At 36.2% G+C, this 17,034-nt stretch overlaps 2 protein-coding genes across 3 annotated transcripts in view; one reads left to right on the forward strand and one right to left on the reverse strand.

The window, feature by feature from the left end:
* The window catches only part of KIAA0825 (KIAA0825 ortholog), a 319,903-nt gene extending 318,534 nt beyond the window's left edge, over positions 1-1,369 (reverse strand). Inside the window, exon 1 of the mRNA XM_045571737.1 lies at positions 1,280-1,369. The gene's annotated coding sequence lies outside the window, so the exon portion shown is untranslated. The remainder of the gene's footprint in view (positions 1-1,279) is intronic.
* Positions 1,370-1,391: 22 nt separating this feature from the next.
* The window catches only part of SLF1 (SMC5-SMC6 complex localization factor 1), a 63,422-nt gene continuing 47,779 nt past the window's right edge, over positions 1,392-17,034 (forward strand). Inside the window, exons 1-5 of one of the 2 annotated variants that reach the window (XM_045571738.1) lie at positions 1,427-1,539; positions 7,947-8,005; positions 11,458-11,571; positions 11,729-11,804; positions 14,567-14,807. In XM_045571738.1, the coding sequence (XP_045427694.1) occupies positions 8,003-8,005; positions 11,458-11,571; positions 11,729-11,804; positions 14,567-14,807 (434 nt within the window). In that variant the 5' untranslated portion in view covers positions 1,427-1,539; positions 7,947-8,002. Of the gene's footprint in view, positions 1,540-7,946; positions 8,006-11,457; positions 11,572-11,728; positions 11,805-14,566; positions 14,808-17,034 lie in introns of both variants that reach the window. The other variant, XM_036410066.2, reaches the window with a different exon arrangement.

Raw genomic sequence — 17,034 nt, forward strand, 5'->3', positions numbered from 1 at the left:
GATGCCACAAATCAAGAACAATAGTTTAAAAATCCCTGCCTGTGTAAAAAATATGTTGCTATTTGGAAACATGTAACCTCCATTAAATTATTACAATCCTTTCAACTGGAAACATAAAGGGAAAACACAAGATTTGATAAAAATGGCAAAAATGAGATGAAAGGAGATTATAAAAATTTGTTGAACTATTATTAATCAAGATTGGAAGGTCCATGTGCTGTTCTAAACATGGTGCATTACTTTCTAAAAGTAACAAGGAACTTGCTAATGCATCAGAGGCTTTGAATTGAAGATATTTATTGCATTTTTCTTTTTGGTATAGTTATCCCTGAAACTTATTTTGCAATTGGCTGTTATAGAAAAAAAAAAAATTCAGCTGGCTTTTCTGTAGGAAAAAAAAGTGATTTAAATAAAAGGTGGTGAGTGAAAACTACTTACCTCAGGAAACTGCATTACCCAAGAAGGACAAGACTGCATCATGTTTTGTTTTAAATCTGTGGCTGACTGAGCACTTTGCCTTTTTACAACTTTTCTGGCTACCCCAGACCTCCATCTAAAATTCTCCTAAATCCTTCACTATTGAGGAAGCATGGAGCAGTGAGCCAGTACTCCTAAGAAAGTGCACCTGCTTTCTGATCACTGGTATTTCCAAAACGTAAAGCATGCATTTAAAAGCCCACGTTGGTTTAAATTTTAATCTTGTTCTCTACCTCAGGAGCTCACAGCAACAGGGAAAATAGACCATTCCCACCCAATTCAAAACAGCAGCGAGGATGTTGAATTGATTCTAGACAGGCACGACCCTCACACCCCTCTTCCAAAATGTTTGTAAAATGTGTCCAGGACTTCCCTGCTTTTCAGACACTGCAGCCCAGGGCAATGGAAACAGTATTCTGGAAAAGTAGCGTAAAAATCGGCTCTGGGAAATTGGGGCTGGAGAAATCCGGCCAACAACGGGAGGGTAAGACCACTTTTGATTATTAGTAGAGACACTCGGCAGCAAACCGAGTTGCAGTACACGGTGTCTTCACTCTTGCGGAGGGACATTTGGAGACGGGAGGCTAATTTCCAAGGTGGAGATGGATACTGCCAGTGGAGAAGATAGAAAGCCGCGCTCCCAGGGCCTTCTCCAGCAGGACAGAGGGCTAACCACCGCAGGGAGGGATGGAGACTCCCGGTCCCACCTTCTCCCGCTCGCTCCTGGGTCCAGCCAAGACGCGGTACGGTGCCCTGGCCAGAAATAAACAGGCCTGCTAGGCAACGCTTAAAAGTCACTTACCGGTATCCCACCTCCCGCGCTGCTCTAGCAGGAGCCACGCCAGCCCCCACCTGACAACGGCTGGAAGGCGTCGCTGGCAACCAACCGGAAGTGCTACAACAGCTTCCGGGGCCGCGGAGCGCGCGGCGGGAAATTATTTCCCATAGCCCGGATTAGCGGCGGCAGCGGCGGTCGCGGCGCAGCCAGTGCTGCGGCAACAGTCCTCTTCCCTGGTCCCCACTGCTACCATCTGAAGGAAGCACGACCGTCCGGCCTGGAAGGTAAAGGGCCTCCACTCGGAAGAAACCGTGTCCTCTGCCTCCGTGGGGATGTTTGTTTCCTCTGCGCCCCCGAAGTTTCCGCCGCTCCCAGTGGAGGCGTTAGGAAGGGGCGGGGGGTGCGTGGCTGCAGCCTCTCTTCTTCGCACTGGCCCGCCCGGCCCGCCTGGGCTCCCCCGCCTGGGGGCGCGGTAGTGGCAGACCCTCACCTGCTCCACTAGCCCTGCGGAGGCCACGGCCGCAGCCCCTCTCTGCAGAGCTGGGCCAGGCATTTCCCCCGCCTCCTGTGTGCGCAGCTTGGCAGCCCCGTCCCCAGCCAGCCCGGCGCTAGGCCACCTGCACCTCCCGTTTCCATAGAAGCCACGGGGACGCCTCCCCCAGAGCCCCCAGATTCTTGGCTGCTTTCTGGATTTTCTTCCCCATCAGTCGCAGCAGGTGGCTGGGCTCTCCCAGGCCCACCTCCCTGTGACGAGGGAAATGATGTCATTCTTTTCTTCCTAGTGGAATTTTTGAAACTCGTTCAAGTGGTCCTGCAGCAACTACTACTGTGGGTCCTTTTCAATACAACACGCACACAGGCACATGCAACTCGCGCGTTTCCCTGAAGGTGGGGAGGGTCTGGGTGCCTGTGGGTTATAATATTTTAGCTACTTAAAAAGGCTGGGGACAAGACTTAGTGGTCGTTCTGAGATTTCTTCGACTGATTAAATTGTGGCAAAAGATTGGCCTGTCTCGGGTACTCCCTATCAGAATTTGACCCAGAAATTAAGTGGGGCTTGATGTGGGAAGCTCCAAGCTCTTTATTTTTAAACAAAAGACTATTCTAGAGAATTTTACCATTGAAACATTAGGAATTAAATTTTAAGCAGCTTTTTACAGTGTACGAATGACTGACACGGTGTACCTTCTGAACTTTTTCGTTTGATAGTACGTTATGCCTCATTTCCTAGAAGTATCTTTTGATATGCAAGATGTTCCATTTTAGAAAAAGTTTAACCTGTATTGCAGGTGTTCAGTATATAATTGAGGGTTTGGGGTAGATTTTTATGTAATTTGGCCATGTCTTCTAAGTTAACCCAAAGTATTATATATATATATATATATTGTAAATGTATACTTGAATGCATACACTTTTCAACTACTTGAATGGATGAATTTTTATTGTAAAGCCAATCTTCAATAATGCAAATAAGCCCCTATTAGAGCTATTTTCTAAATCCACAGTTTCTCTTGACTTAGGTACTTAAGTTTATTTACATGTTTGAATATTTTCCTGCTTCCCTAAAGCAAAGAACATAAATCAGGTGTAAGTCTTTGAAAAGGTGCTCAAATGTGGGTACTTTTCATGATCAAAATTCAAAACTCAGAAGATTTCATAATAGTTATCCACAATTTTCACTAATGTCTAAAAACGTTAGGTTTTAGAAAACCAGTATATGGCTTCATTAATTAGACAGTATTTTCTTAATTATTTTAAGTCTTTTCATTACTTAAAAAATTTTTTAAATAAAATCAACAATTCCATAGATCTTCTGAATAATAAAAGCTAAAGAGAGTGAAGCACTGTATTTTTCAAATATTAATTATCTTTACTATTGAGATTGACTCTCCTTAAATATGCTAATGGGAAATATATGTTATAAAATACCCTATATACTGTTTACCTTTTAAGGACATCTTGCTGCTTAAAAGTAAAAATATTCTTGCTGAGACCGGTTTGGCTCAATGGATAGAGTAGGGGTGTCGAACTCAATCAGAGAAGGGGCCAAAATCTAAAATCCAGCCTAAATCGCGGGCCGAATGGTTTACTGAACAGTCATAAACTGTCATTGTGATGGAAACGCAGCGGAGTGCAGTGATGACAGCGCGGTGCGGGCCACATTGCAAGGCCTGGCGGGGCAGATTTGGCCTGCGGGCCTTGTGTTTGACACATGTGCATCCGCATCGGCTTGGGGACTGAAGGGTCCCGGGTTCGATTCTGGTCAAGGGCATGTACCTTGGTTGAGGGCATATCCCCAGTAGGGGGTGTGCAAGAGGCAGCTGATCAATGACTCTCTCTCATCGATGTTTCTATCTCTCTCCCTTCCTCTCTGTACAAAATCAATAAGATATATTTAAAAAATATATATTCTTAAAGCTTTTAGGTTTACATAGGTTTTAATTTATATCAAAATTATTTGAAATAACAATACACTGTTTTTTAAAGTTAGTAATTGTTACTTTATCATTGAGTAATAGTTAAAAAAAATTTTTTTTTGATGAAGAAAAGCCCATATGAATTAGTCTAGTGATTAATACCAAATCCATTTTGAGAAAGAAATAATAAAAACTTTATTTTTTTTAATTAAAAATGGCACTCTTGACTTTCTAGAAATGCTTTGAAATCTTAGATGTTGTTATTTTTCTGAACTTACGTTATAATTTTTTAAAATATTTTCAGTGATATTGATTATCTAAATGTCTCCCCGCCCTCATAGTAGATTCCTTTTCATGCAATGTATTTTTCTCTTGCACTAACTGAAAATTGATTGTTAAAATTTATTGTGATTAAAAGTGTTAGACAAAATTCTTATAATTGACTCAGTGATATTGCAGAAAAGCATAGTTTTTTGCAGAAACAGATTTGGGCTTTTGAATCTTGTTTTCACCATTGACTAGCTGTGTAGCCTTGAGATAGTTTCTTAATGTCCCAAGTTCTCCAATATCCTTAATTTGTATATGAAGGGTAAACAGCACTTGCATTGTTGAGAAGGAAATTAACTAAAATATATGAAGTGTGTAGATAACAGTTCAGTTGAATTACAGCTTGTTCAACCTTAGACCTTATGCTCTTAGTAAGTAATATAAAGTTCTTAGGATACTGAAAGTGTGACTTTCACTCCCCTGTCCCCATGACTAACTAGTATCTATTGTCTATTCATTATTTTTGCCCTGAGTATCATACCTCTTGTTTTCCTTAAGGGCCCCCTATATCCCTAAAGATAGCATCTCCAGTCCTGTCTGTTCCTTGTACAGTACTGGATATAGCTCCATAAACCTCTTAGCTTATCATTTCTTCCTCACTATAGTTACTTTGCTGCTGCTTCTCCACTTCCTTCCTGTGTACTATCAAATATACCATCGAAGAGCTTAGTCATGACTTTATTTTCTAAATAATGTCATTAAAGTTAGAACATCCCCCAAGTCTCGCCACTGGAGACCTTCGTAAAATAAATTTATATTTGTATACACACACATCCCTTACCTTTGAAGGATGTGGCAGGAAACAGACTGTACATCTTTTTTTTTTTAATATATATTTTATTGATTTTTTACAGAGAGGAAAAGAGAGGGATAGAGTGTTAGAAACATCGAAGAGAAAGAGTCATCGATCAGCTGCCTCCTGCACACTCCCCATTGGAGATCTGCTCACAGCCAAGGTACATACCCTTAACCGGAATCGAACCTGGAACCTTTCAGTCCGCAGGCCAACGCTCTATCAACTGAGCCAAATTGGTGTGTGTATATATTATATATTTTATATATATATATATATATATATATATATATATATATATACACACACACACACACACACACACATATATTATTGATTTTATATATATATATAAAAAATTGATTTTTTTTTTTTTTTTTTAGAGGAGGGAGAGGGAGAGAGAGCTAGAAACATCAATGAGAGAGAAGCATTAATCAGCTGCCTCCTGCACACCATCCACTGGATATATGCCCGAAATCAAGGTATATGCTCTTGACCAGAATTGAACCCAGGACCCCTGAGTCCACAGGCCAACCTTCTATCCACTGAGCCAACTGGTTAGGGCCAGACTGTACATCTTTAAAAAAAAAAAAAAAAAATCAAGAGGCCACCTGAATGTAATTCAGCCAAAGCAAAAAGGATACGAAATTCCTAAACTCTACTTAATGTTATAGCATTCAGATACAAATAGTATTTGACTCATATAATGTGAGTATTGGGATTTATGTCTACCTTTTGCAGTATTGGTTAAAACAAAGATTAAACACTTTAACTGATCCTATTTAATTTTAGAACTTTCTTTCCCAGTTAAATTTCTTAGGTAACAAATCATAAAAATCTTTCAAACTTGAATTCAAAGTAACAATATTGGTTGTATTCCTAAGGGAAGCATAAAAGTTATTTTCCTTAGGTTTAAAATTAAAAAAAAAAAAGAAGTAGATTTAAAATGAAAATAGTTCACTTGAGTAACAAGCATTAAGAAACTACTGGTTTGCTCTAAAGCATTAGAGCCTTAAAACTGAAGAATATTCATTCAGTGGCATGGAAAAAGTGATCACAATGTAATTTTATATAAAAAGGTACAGAACTGTATAATATTTAATTTTCATGATCTGTATCTTTTCATACACTTGAATAAAACCTTCAAGTCAAAATCCTTTCCCCATTCCCATATATTTACAGTGTATTACAGGGTGAGGGAATTTAGAAGTGATTATAAACTTTCTATATACTATGTAGTAGTTTTCAAAATTTCTTTAATAAGCACATGTTAATTAAAAGACAAATCAGTAAAACTTATTTGAGGGAAAATTTTAGTTCTTAAATGCAAATTTATAAATTAACCTTTTTTATAAATCCCTTAGTGATCTTAGTTAATAGCATACAACTTATAAGATAAATTATATTCTCAAAGTTGTATGATACCCCATGACTGCTGATAAAATAAATTAGAATGCAGATTAGGAAAAGTTTCTCCTTATTTTTCTACCTTAGACCTCTTTAAAGCATCTCTTTAGCCTTCTCCCCCCCCCCCTTTTTTGTTGTTGTTGTTGTTGTATTATTTTCCTCTTTAATCCAACTGTTGCATCCTGCACTTTCATCTCCCTCTTGGACCATATCTTTGTATTCATATCTGTATTTCTACCTCCACTTTTCTCCAAGTTCTCTTTTCAACATATTATGGCTATGTGTCATATTTTTAAAGTATGTTCATGCTATGTGTCATAAAGAATTCATAGGACCTAAAAGCTGGTGCATAATGTTCTTAATTATGATGAGTGCTATAGGTTTATTTGCATTTCTGACTGGCACCAACTGCAAAGGAATTTGAGGCATCAGGGACAGGCCCATGTGGGAGATATTTTGGGAAAGTCCATACCACAGAGACAGTTGCTTGTTCTGCATAAATGCCAGCTCTGTTCTCAATCATTATCTCCTTAGTTTGTGTATTGTATGGTTCAAGGTAAGTGACCAGATTTTTTAAATTACTACAATATTTTACAAAATTACTACAGAGCATTTTCTTTAACTAAGAATCTAGTATATAATTTTTATTTTTTGACGTAAAAATAACATTTAATTGTTAAATAAGTGCTCATTTTGGTTTTTCTCTTTTATTGTATAATCTTGAAGGACCACCTCCTGTAAGTTCTAGAAAAGTATATGATTTCTCTAGAAATGCCATTGATATAATTGCATTGCAGTATATTTATTTTCTTTTTTGTCTTGGAAGACTTCTAGAAGTTAGCTCCTGATCCTCTATACCCCTTAACACATCTTCTACACAAAACTTGACCCTACTTTTAAGGTCTTTGAATTGTTTGGGTCATTGATAGGTAGTATACTAGTTTCGTATAGTCCTCTCTTTGGGTTTATTAGATATTAGGCTATTGTTTATTGTTAATCCTTCAGGGTCATAGGAAGAACCACTAAACCACTAATTTTATATATATTAAATATAAAAATCTGTCCATATATTTGTTCATGAGATAACAATTTTCTCATGAAACTGTGTGAATTAGATCTATGACTTAGGCTATTAGTTTGTCATGTGATATGATATTAAGAATTGCTAAATAGTAATTTTGCTTCAAGTAGATCATTTTATTATAGGAAGCTATTAGATTAGATTAATGGAATTTATTTTTTAATCTGTGCTACATATTGTGTGCCATCACTGGGTTTTAAAATTTTGTGAAAGTTTGGCAAATAGCCCAGTTTTTCTGATAAACTTGTGAGTAAATATATATTCTGATTATTATTTTTTAATATTTATATTTTCATAATGTTTGAATTAGGACATTCTGTTTTTCCCCCTGCATTTCTTCCATTTCCTTATTTGCTCGTTTAATTTCAGTTTTATATTTGTTTTTCAAAGGAAACTAATTGTTTTACAAAGCCTTTCCTATTAAGCACAGGTTATTTTATTGTGAACTATTTGACAGTATATTCCATTATAAGGACAATATAATTTAAGATGAAAACTTTGTATTATACACTGATTCTAATAAGTCTAAATAACTTAATCATCTTTGCATCAAACAGAAATATGTTAAAATGTCACCTCATTAATGATAAACATTCAAATTATAAAATAGCTATTAATTTGATCAAGAAGAGGATCATAATATGTTGGATGGCTTTTTTCTCACAGTTCTATAGAGCGTATGTTTAAATCTCAGAAAGCAGAAGGATAAAATTTAAAGGACAATGGTAAGTAAAACTTTTCGAGTTGTAGCATTACAGTGATTTTCTTACTGCTTTCTGTATATGCTCATTATTTAACACTGATTTCTCTACGCCAGATTAAAATCTTTCCTTCTTTGACAACATTTTTTTGAAATAGCTTCCTAAATAGCTATCTGGTATACATAAAATATATGTAGTAGGTAAAAATATTTATGGTTAAAATACTTACATTTTTTTGATAAAATGCCTTTCAAGAACTCTAAAAACATTTTGATTTGCCTTTTCCCTTTATTACCAAGGAGATATTCACCAATGCTGAATTTCACTTGTCTAATATTTCTGAAAGAGCCTATCATTTTCTAAAGGAAATTTGCTTAAGTGATTTGTTTAAATAACTCTCTAGAATTAATAATAGGAAGCACTTCTCCCTAGTTATGATCATATGTCTTGTAACCCAAATGTGGCTTTATTGTATGTGTGCCAATATCTGTTCTGAATCAGATTAAGTCATTATTATTTCTTAAAAATAGCATATTCTTTGCAAAGTTTTTATGTACTACCAGACTATATTACTGGGTATTATTACTCAAGAGCTGTGTTATTTATAACCCATGAAAATGGTTTAAAAATTGGATGATTCACATAATTTGATAATAATACAAGAAGCTACATACATTTTATTTATTGGTAATAATATTTGACATGTATAATTATTTAATAAGACACCAGGCCTTATTAGGTACACTTTCTGATTTTGTACTGACCAGATTCTTGTAACTTTATAGAAATTTTGTTTCATTGAAAAGCTTTATCCTTAAAGATAGGGTCTATTCTGTATCTTGCATTTTAGGATATTAGAGGGTTAATCCATTACACCCTTTTTTTCTCTTTTGGAACCAATAGAGAAATATGAAAGTCAGGTATATTGAGGTCAAAGTATCAGCTTTTTTTATTGAATAAAAATTATTTTGGAGGAGGTGATTTTGATATACAGCTGTATTGTGAATCTTAGTATGTAACCTCTGAATTGATTTAACCACCCAGGTAGTCAATACAGGCTACTACTGGCAGCTCCTTAGGACATGTCAGAAAGCATTAATAGCAACAGTCATTGCAAATATACAGATAAGCTGAGCAAAGCCTATCCAGTTAGTTCTTTCAAGTAATTTGTCCTCTCTAAGTCAGGGAGTGACAAAAGCGAGAGAAGAAACAGAAGTGTTCTTACATACTGAAGTTTTTCCTCTTAGAAACTAAGCAAGGGAAATGAAGGGCCGGTCACTTTCAACCCTGGGTAATGTTTTGTTTATAGTTAAACTTTCTTTCAAATTTTACTGTTACGTGGTCCATATGTATTTAAAATAAATGTATATATTTTAGTCTTAGAAAACAATTTCTAAAGAGGACATTTTTTACTTCACCAGTTGTCTGTTACTAGTCCTGGGTTCAAACAGTACTGATTTTTGAGGTTTACATTTTAAAAAAATTTTAAATGTAAACTTATTTTTAATTGCCTTGAAAGAAGGCAAATACTATTACTCTGTCAATGACATTAGTTAAATACTAATATAGAGCTTGGTGGTAAAATTGTTAAAGAAATGGGAAGTAACCCCGATTGGTCTAATTCCTGCTTTCCTTATATATAACTAATAAAAGAGTAAGATGCAAATTGTACCTTCACGAAGCCCACTGGCCAATCAAGAGTGGGGATGGCTGAAACCAGTTTGGCTCAGTGGATAAAGCATAGGCCTGCAGGCTGAAAGGTCCTAGGTTCGATTCCAGTCAAGGGCATGTACCTTGGTTGCAGGCATATCCCCAAGTAGAGGGGGTGCAAGAGGCAGCTGATCGATGATTCTCTCTCATTGATGTTTCTAACTCTCTATTCCTCTCTCGTCCTCTCTGTAAAAATTCAATAAAATATATATATTTAAAAAAAAGAATGGGTATGCAAATTAATTCAACAAAGATGGGTTAATTTGCATACGAAAGCACGGGGGGAGGGGGTGGTTAAGAGCTGGATGAGGCCATGCTGACAATACAGGCATTCCACAATGCCCCAGCAGCGAAAGCTGTGCCAGCAGCCAGGGAAAGGAAGGCCTATTCTTGCATGAATCTTCGTGCATGGGGTCTCTAGTCCTATAATAAAAGCCTAATATGCACATTGTCCCCTCCAGCGGTCCTTTGACCAGGAGACCCAAGAGTTTGACCACTCGCTATGATGTGCGCTGACCACTAGGTAGCAGCGCAGAATATGGCAACATGGCAGGCATTGGTGATGCTATGCTAGCAGCAGGTGGCAGTGGAGGCACTGCCGGGCCCCAATGGGCCCTGACAAGAGCAGGACCGAGGTGGGATGGTGGAGCAGGTGAGCGGGTGGTGCCAGACCAAGGTGGGTGCAAATAGGTGCCCGATTGCCTCACTGATCACCCTGCAGATGACGATGGGGGGCGGGGCCACCACCCAGCTCCCAGGTGCTGAGGGAGCCAGGCAGAGGGCCTGGCCCTGACCTCACCCTGCACATGCGATGGTGGAGCAGGTGAGGGGACAGCACCAGGCCAAGGCCCGGTACCAGGCAGGACTGCGAGGCTGGGGCTCGAGCTGGGGCCCGATCTTCACAGGCCACCCCGAGGGACCCCACCCATGCACAAATGTGTACATCGAGCCTCTAGTCAGTAATTAGAAACTAAATTTTCTCTACAAAGCTGCTACTTAAGTTCTAAACTCATGTAAACAAATAAAAAAATTGTATTATAATTAGAAACGTTGTGCGTTTTCTTGCTTACTAAATGTGCCACCTTAGATACAACTTGCTTTGTGAACTGCATTTAAATATGGATTAAGGTCCCTATCAAAACAAATTTGAAAACCATGTGATTTTGTAGGTTTATTTTGTAGGTAATGAGTTAAATATAGATTGAGAATGGGATCCAGGCTTCTTACTTGTACCTGCTATACTAAATTATTTGGTGTAAAGGTTGTGGGATCATGAGTTTTTATCAGTTTCTCCAATAACTTGTTCTTCAATACCTGTCTCAGACTTTAAAATTAGTATAAAATCTGATTTTTATTGTCAGTGAGTGTACTTACAAGCTCTTAGCAAAAACAGTGCTTCTAAAATGAAGCTAATATTATGCTAATATTTATATAAGAATATGTAATTATATTTATGAATTATATTCATTCAACAGTGTATTTTAGTGAAAAGTAATTCAGCAATGCAAACTTTCAGTGTTCAAATCAGACATCTCATTTTACTTAAGGTCACATTTTGAGAATGTAACTTCTAAAACTAATTTCTATTCACATAAGCAATTTTAATGTTGGCAATTATAATTAAGTCTTATGTGTTTAATTCATTATATGTCTGATCTAATGGTTTCAGTGTTTATTTTTAGCACTAATAAATAAGGAAAAAGAATAAAGTCAACCTGGTGAAAAATATCTATTAACATGTTATCTTCTTTATGTGTATGTGTTAGATGGAAGATGGTGCCCCAAAGCATATCATTCAGATGACAGGATTTAAACTGGAAGAAAAGGAAGCTCTAGGAAAATTGCTTTTAACACTAGATTGTACTTTTATTAAGAGTGAGGTGAGTACAAAAACTTTACTTATCAAATGTAAAATAACTAGAATTAAAATACTGACCTAAAAATGATAAAATGCCCCCATAATAGTGTAAGAATAAGAATGTTATATAGGAAATATTATCTTGGTAATATTTTTTTCATGTGGATTTTTCTTTCCAGAAATACAAAAATTGTACACATCTTATAGCTGAACGCCTATGTAAGAGTGAAAAATTTTTAGCTGCTTGTGCAGCAGGTAAGTTAAAGGCCTTCCCTCCATCTTTGAAAAAAGGAAGATGGTATGTTTATGCTGACATTTTTCTGAAAATACTTATATTTGAGATACTCTGTGTTGTATTGTTCTGAGTAAAACTTTGTAAAACATAACCAATGTATTGGGCAGAAATCCTTCAAATAGTTTCATGTAAGTGCTTTATATAAGAAAAAGTATTTTAAGTGAAAGATTTGGCAGACATTTTTTTAAAATACCTGTTGAATTCTCAGCTGTGATCGGTCAGGTTTCTTTTCTTTGATCTATCATTGGAAATAGTTAATGTTTTTGTTCCACTGCTGCCTCCTCTCTCATCCATTCTATGAAGCAATGATCATGGTATTTTATTTTTCTAATATTTTTAAATCCTCTCTCTTCATCACCGTTGATGTTTCTTTTACAGTTTTCTATGATTGATTTGGCATCTGACTAGTCTGCTGGATGCAAAAAATATGTATTTAACTCAGGTGAATTTACCATTTTTGTAATAACTTAATAGAAAAACACTTGGATTCATTATTAACTCCACAAATGAAAACATACATTGTCCCTGCTGTTGAAAAGATCATTGATGCCCAGATAAAGCAACTATAGAATATTTGTGAATACCCTGAAAAATTCTCTAACTCAATAAATTTGATTTACAAAGCATAAGAATGCTGTAAATATTATGGGGAAAGTTTTTAGCAAAAGAGGAAGAATATAAATTTAACCACAAATAGGGTTTAATAATAACAATTATATTTAAGTAATGCCACATTTTATTTTAATAAGCCTTATATCTATGCTAGAGGCCCAGTGCATGAAAATTCATGCCCTGGGGGTGGGTGTCCCTCAGCCCAGCCTTCCCCATTCACAGTCTGGGAGCCCTCAGGGGCAGGAGGTGACCTGGTGATCAGGGAAAAGCAACACCTATCACACCTCTGCTGCTGCCACAGCCAGAAGTGCAAGCCTCTGTCGGCCCTGGTTACCTGAGCCTCAGATGGCCCTGGGCGGCTGGGCAGCTGCCATCCAAGGCTTGCGAGCTCATTGTGCTCTGTGCCAGTCTATTTCTGGTATTGCTGGGTCCTAGGCTGCTGGTCAGATAGAAGTCTACAGGGTTTTTCTCCACCACCTTCCTGGCCTCCTGAGCAGTACCTCCTGGTCCAGTGCACCGAGCTGGGACTCAGAGCAAAGGAGCTAGCCTGTGCCAAGAGGGACCTGCACATGGCCTGACCACACCCCACCATCCTGATAGACTCCCCTCTTGGCACAGGCTAGCTCCTTTGGTCTCTGAGGCCAGCCCCCCTCATCCCTCATTGGCCCCCCACACCAACTGGGGATGGGGCCAGCTGGCCATTCACCTGCAGCCCTTCTCCTTGCTGGCACTGCCCTGATTGGGCCCCAATTGGGGCAAGTCATCTGGCTGTCTTCTCCTGACAGGCCCTGTGGCCCTAATCTACCCTGATTGGGGCCGGGCTGGCTAAATCTCACCTGCGTAGGATTTTGTGCACTCTAGTTGTAAATAATGTTGCAAGGAACATAGGGTGCATATGTCTTTTCTTATTAGTGTCTTGGGTTTCTTCAGATGATAGTTCTAATTTTAATTTTTTGAGGACCCTCCACTGTTTTCATTAGTGGCTGCACCAGTTTTCATTTCTACAAACAGTTCACTAGGATTCCCTTTTCTTCACCTTTTTACCTATACCTGTTGATTTATTAACAGTAATCATTTTGATGGGTGTGAGGTGATAATCTCGTTTGATCTTTGAATTTCTCTGGTGATAGAGACCTTTAGCATATTTTTTATGTATCTATTGGGATAGAGACCTTTAGCATATTTTTATGTATCTGTTGGCCATCTCTGTGTCCTTTTTGGAGAAATGTGTATTTAGGTCCTCAGCTAATTTTTTTAATTAGATTGTGTTGAGTTGTATGAGTTCCTTACATATTGTGGATATTAACCTCTAACCGAATATATAATTTGCAAATATCTTCTCTGATTTAGGAAGTTGCCTTTTTGTTTTGTGGATAGTTTTCTTTGCAGTGCAAAATCTTTTTAGTTTGATGTAGGTCTATTTGTTTATTTTTGCTTTTATTGCCTTTGCCTTAGGACATATATCCAAAAAAAATATTGCCTGTGTTTTCTTCTAAAAGTTTTATGATTCTGGGTTTTATATTTAAGTCTTTAATACATGTTTAATTAATTTTTATATATGGTATAAGAAAGTGGCCTAATTTCATGGTGGTTGTTTTTCTCATATATCCAGTTTTCCCAACATCATTTATTGAAGATAATCTCTTTACCCCCAATGGATATTCTTGACTCCTTTATTATAAATCAATTTATTCTATAACCATGGGTTTCTTTCTGGGCTCTCTCTACATTATGTTGATCTACGTGTCTCTTTTATTCCAGAACCATGCTGTTTTGATTGCTAAAGCCTTGTTATATACTTTTGTTTTTCTTTTTCAAGATTGCTTTGTCTATTCAGGGTCTTTTGTGGTACCAAATAAATTTTAGAGTCACTTGTTATACTTCTGTGAAAAATGACATTGCTATTTTGATAGAGATTGCGTTGAAAATGTAGATGGTTTTGGGTAGTGTGGACATTTTAGCAGTGCTAATTCTTTCTGTCCATAAGCACAATATATGCTTCCATTTATTTGTGTCTTCAGTTTTCAGAAAGATAAAATTCTATTTGATTTGATTTTTATTTTTTATTCTCAGAACCAAAATTCTTATTGACAGCTTATTTGCTTTTTAGGAAAGTGGGTACTAACTAAGGACTACATAATTCATAGTGCCAAAAGTGGTAGATGGCTTGATGAAACAACTTATGAATGGGGATATAAAATTGAAAAAGATTCCCATTATTCACCGCAAATGCAATCTGCACCTAAAAGATGGCGTGAAGAACTGAAACGCACTGGTGCTCCAGGAGCCTTTCACAGATGGAAAGTTGTTCTCCTTGTTAGATCTGATAAGCGAAGTGATTCCCTTGTAAGGTAAGATAAGATCTTAAAAAAGCTAAATCAATTCATGAGAAAACAGTTTTGGTTTGCTTGAATACCTTTTTGTATTTCTTTGCAATTATTAATTTAATTAAAGTGAGCCATCTGGTTTATTCTTTGATTTCCTACTTAAGCTGTTCTAACATTTAAGTATGTGAATCTAATGGTTCAAAATGTATTTTATAGTATTGCTTCAAATTATTTTTGTGGTCTTTATTTTACTTTCCATTTTTTTTTTTTCTCTGAGTCAAACATAAAAAATGTTTTTAAAGTTTTAAAGCAGTTATATTTTTGCAAGTGCAATATTATGTTATCACAGAGGCTTTGTTCTGGGTTTATATAGTGCATTTGTCATGGTTAATACTGTTTCCATCATTCCATTTTTTAAAATCTTTTATATCATTTTTTATAAAGGCTTCTTATTGGGTAAACTATAAGATTGCCATGCCTTTTGGTGGGGGTGAGTTGCAAAGACTTTACCTTTACTAAAGTGTAATTTATTTATAGATAATAGCATCCACACATATTAAGTGTTCATTTTGATGAGTTTGGACAAACTATTTTTGATGAGTTTGGACAAACTATTTTTGATGAGTTTGGACAAATCATTTGTACATCTATGTTAACTTCACTACTCTCTGATCTGTAACATTAACATTACAACATTTTGTTGTGTCCTTGTACATTTAATTCTGCTCCACCAATACCAGACAATCAGTGCTTTCGTCACTAGATTAGATTTGTTATTTTCCTTGAGTGATTTATATAAATGGGATCATGTTGTATATACTCATTTGATTTTGAAATTTGTCTACCTTGTGTGAATTAGCAGTTTATTTTTTGTTACTGGGTGGTATTCTACTCTATGGATATAACACAACCCATTTATTACTCAACCCCTGATGGACTTTTGTGGAATTTTGTTTGTTTTTTCTAATGTGATTAAAGGTGCTATGAACATTGAGTACAAGTCTTCAGGTAGACAAGTCTTCATTCCTCTTGGGTAAATACCTAGGAATGAAATCGCTGGCTCAAAGGGCCATTGTGCACTTAACCTTATATGAAAATACCAAACCGTTTTCTAAAGTAGTTGTACCATTTTACAAACTCATTAGCAAAGTATGAGGGTTCCAGTTGCTTTGCAGTTACCTTGGCGTTGAAATCAGTTGACCATATTTGTGTGGTCTGTTTCTGGATTTCTTATTCTTTTCCATTGATAACTGTCTCTACCTATACGAACAACACACTGTTTTAATTACTATAACTTTATAACGAGTCTTTAAATCAGGTAGTATGAATCCTCCAGTATTCTCTTTTTCAAATTGTTTTGGTGACGTGGATCTTTTATATTTCTATGCACATTTTAGAATCAGTTTGTCAATTAGTACAAAAATACAAGCTGTGATTTGGATTGGGATTGCAGTTACGATCAAATTGGAGAGAATTGAGATCTTAACAATATTGAGTTCTCTTAACAAATTGTATATTCCTTCAAGTCTTTTTAAATTTGTTTTTTAAAAGTTATTTTTTAATTTCTGACATTAATATTTTATAATATATGTTTAGCACATATTTTGTCAAATTTAACCCTAGGTACTTATTATTGTTTTGGGATGCTATTATAAATGGCCATTTTTGAAAAAAGTTTTATATCTATTGAGACAATTGTCTTTTCTCTTTTATTTCGATAATATGCTAAATTATTTTGTCAATTTTTAAATGTTAAATCAAACTGATATTCCTAAGATAAACTCTACTTTATCATATAGTATTATTTATTTTTAAAATTTGCTGATTCTATTTCTAAATATTTTGGTAAGAATTTTATAACCTTAACCTAATAAATCGACACGTATGACAAAATCTAAACTTAAAATCATGGGTATAATTGGGAATAAGACAAAGCATGCTTACTGTGACCACTTCTATTCAGCATTTCACTAGAGGCATTAGCCAGTGCAATAATACAAAGAAAACAAGAGCCTAGAGTTGTAAAGAAAAAAATATTGAAAATTGCTTTTATCCTGAAAGCCATGGTCATATACTAAATTATCGAAAAAAATGTTATTGTATTTCTAGAAACTTTTTAATTAGATTTCTTTCTTCATTGTCACCTGTACTACTGAACAGACTCTTAAAAAGACCCCTGAAAGGACTTTCTCTTCACAGTGTTTGTCTCTTGTTTTGTTGCTGATTTCTGGGGTGGGGCTAAGGATGTGTT

This window comes from Pipistrellus kuhlii, unplaced genomic scaffold (assembly GCF_014108245.1).
Source record: "Pipistrellus kuhlii isolate mPipKuh1 unplaced genomic scaffold, mPipKuh1.p scaffold_m20_p_4, whole genome shotgun sequence".
In the NCBI taxonomy this organism is placed as follows: Eukaryota; Metazoa; Chordata; class Mammalia; order Chiroptera; family Vespertilionidae; genus Pipistrellus; species Pipistrellus kuhlii.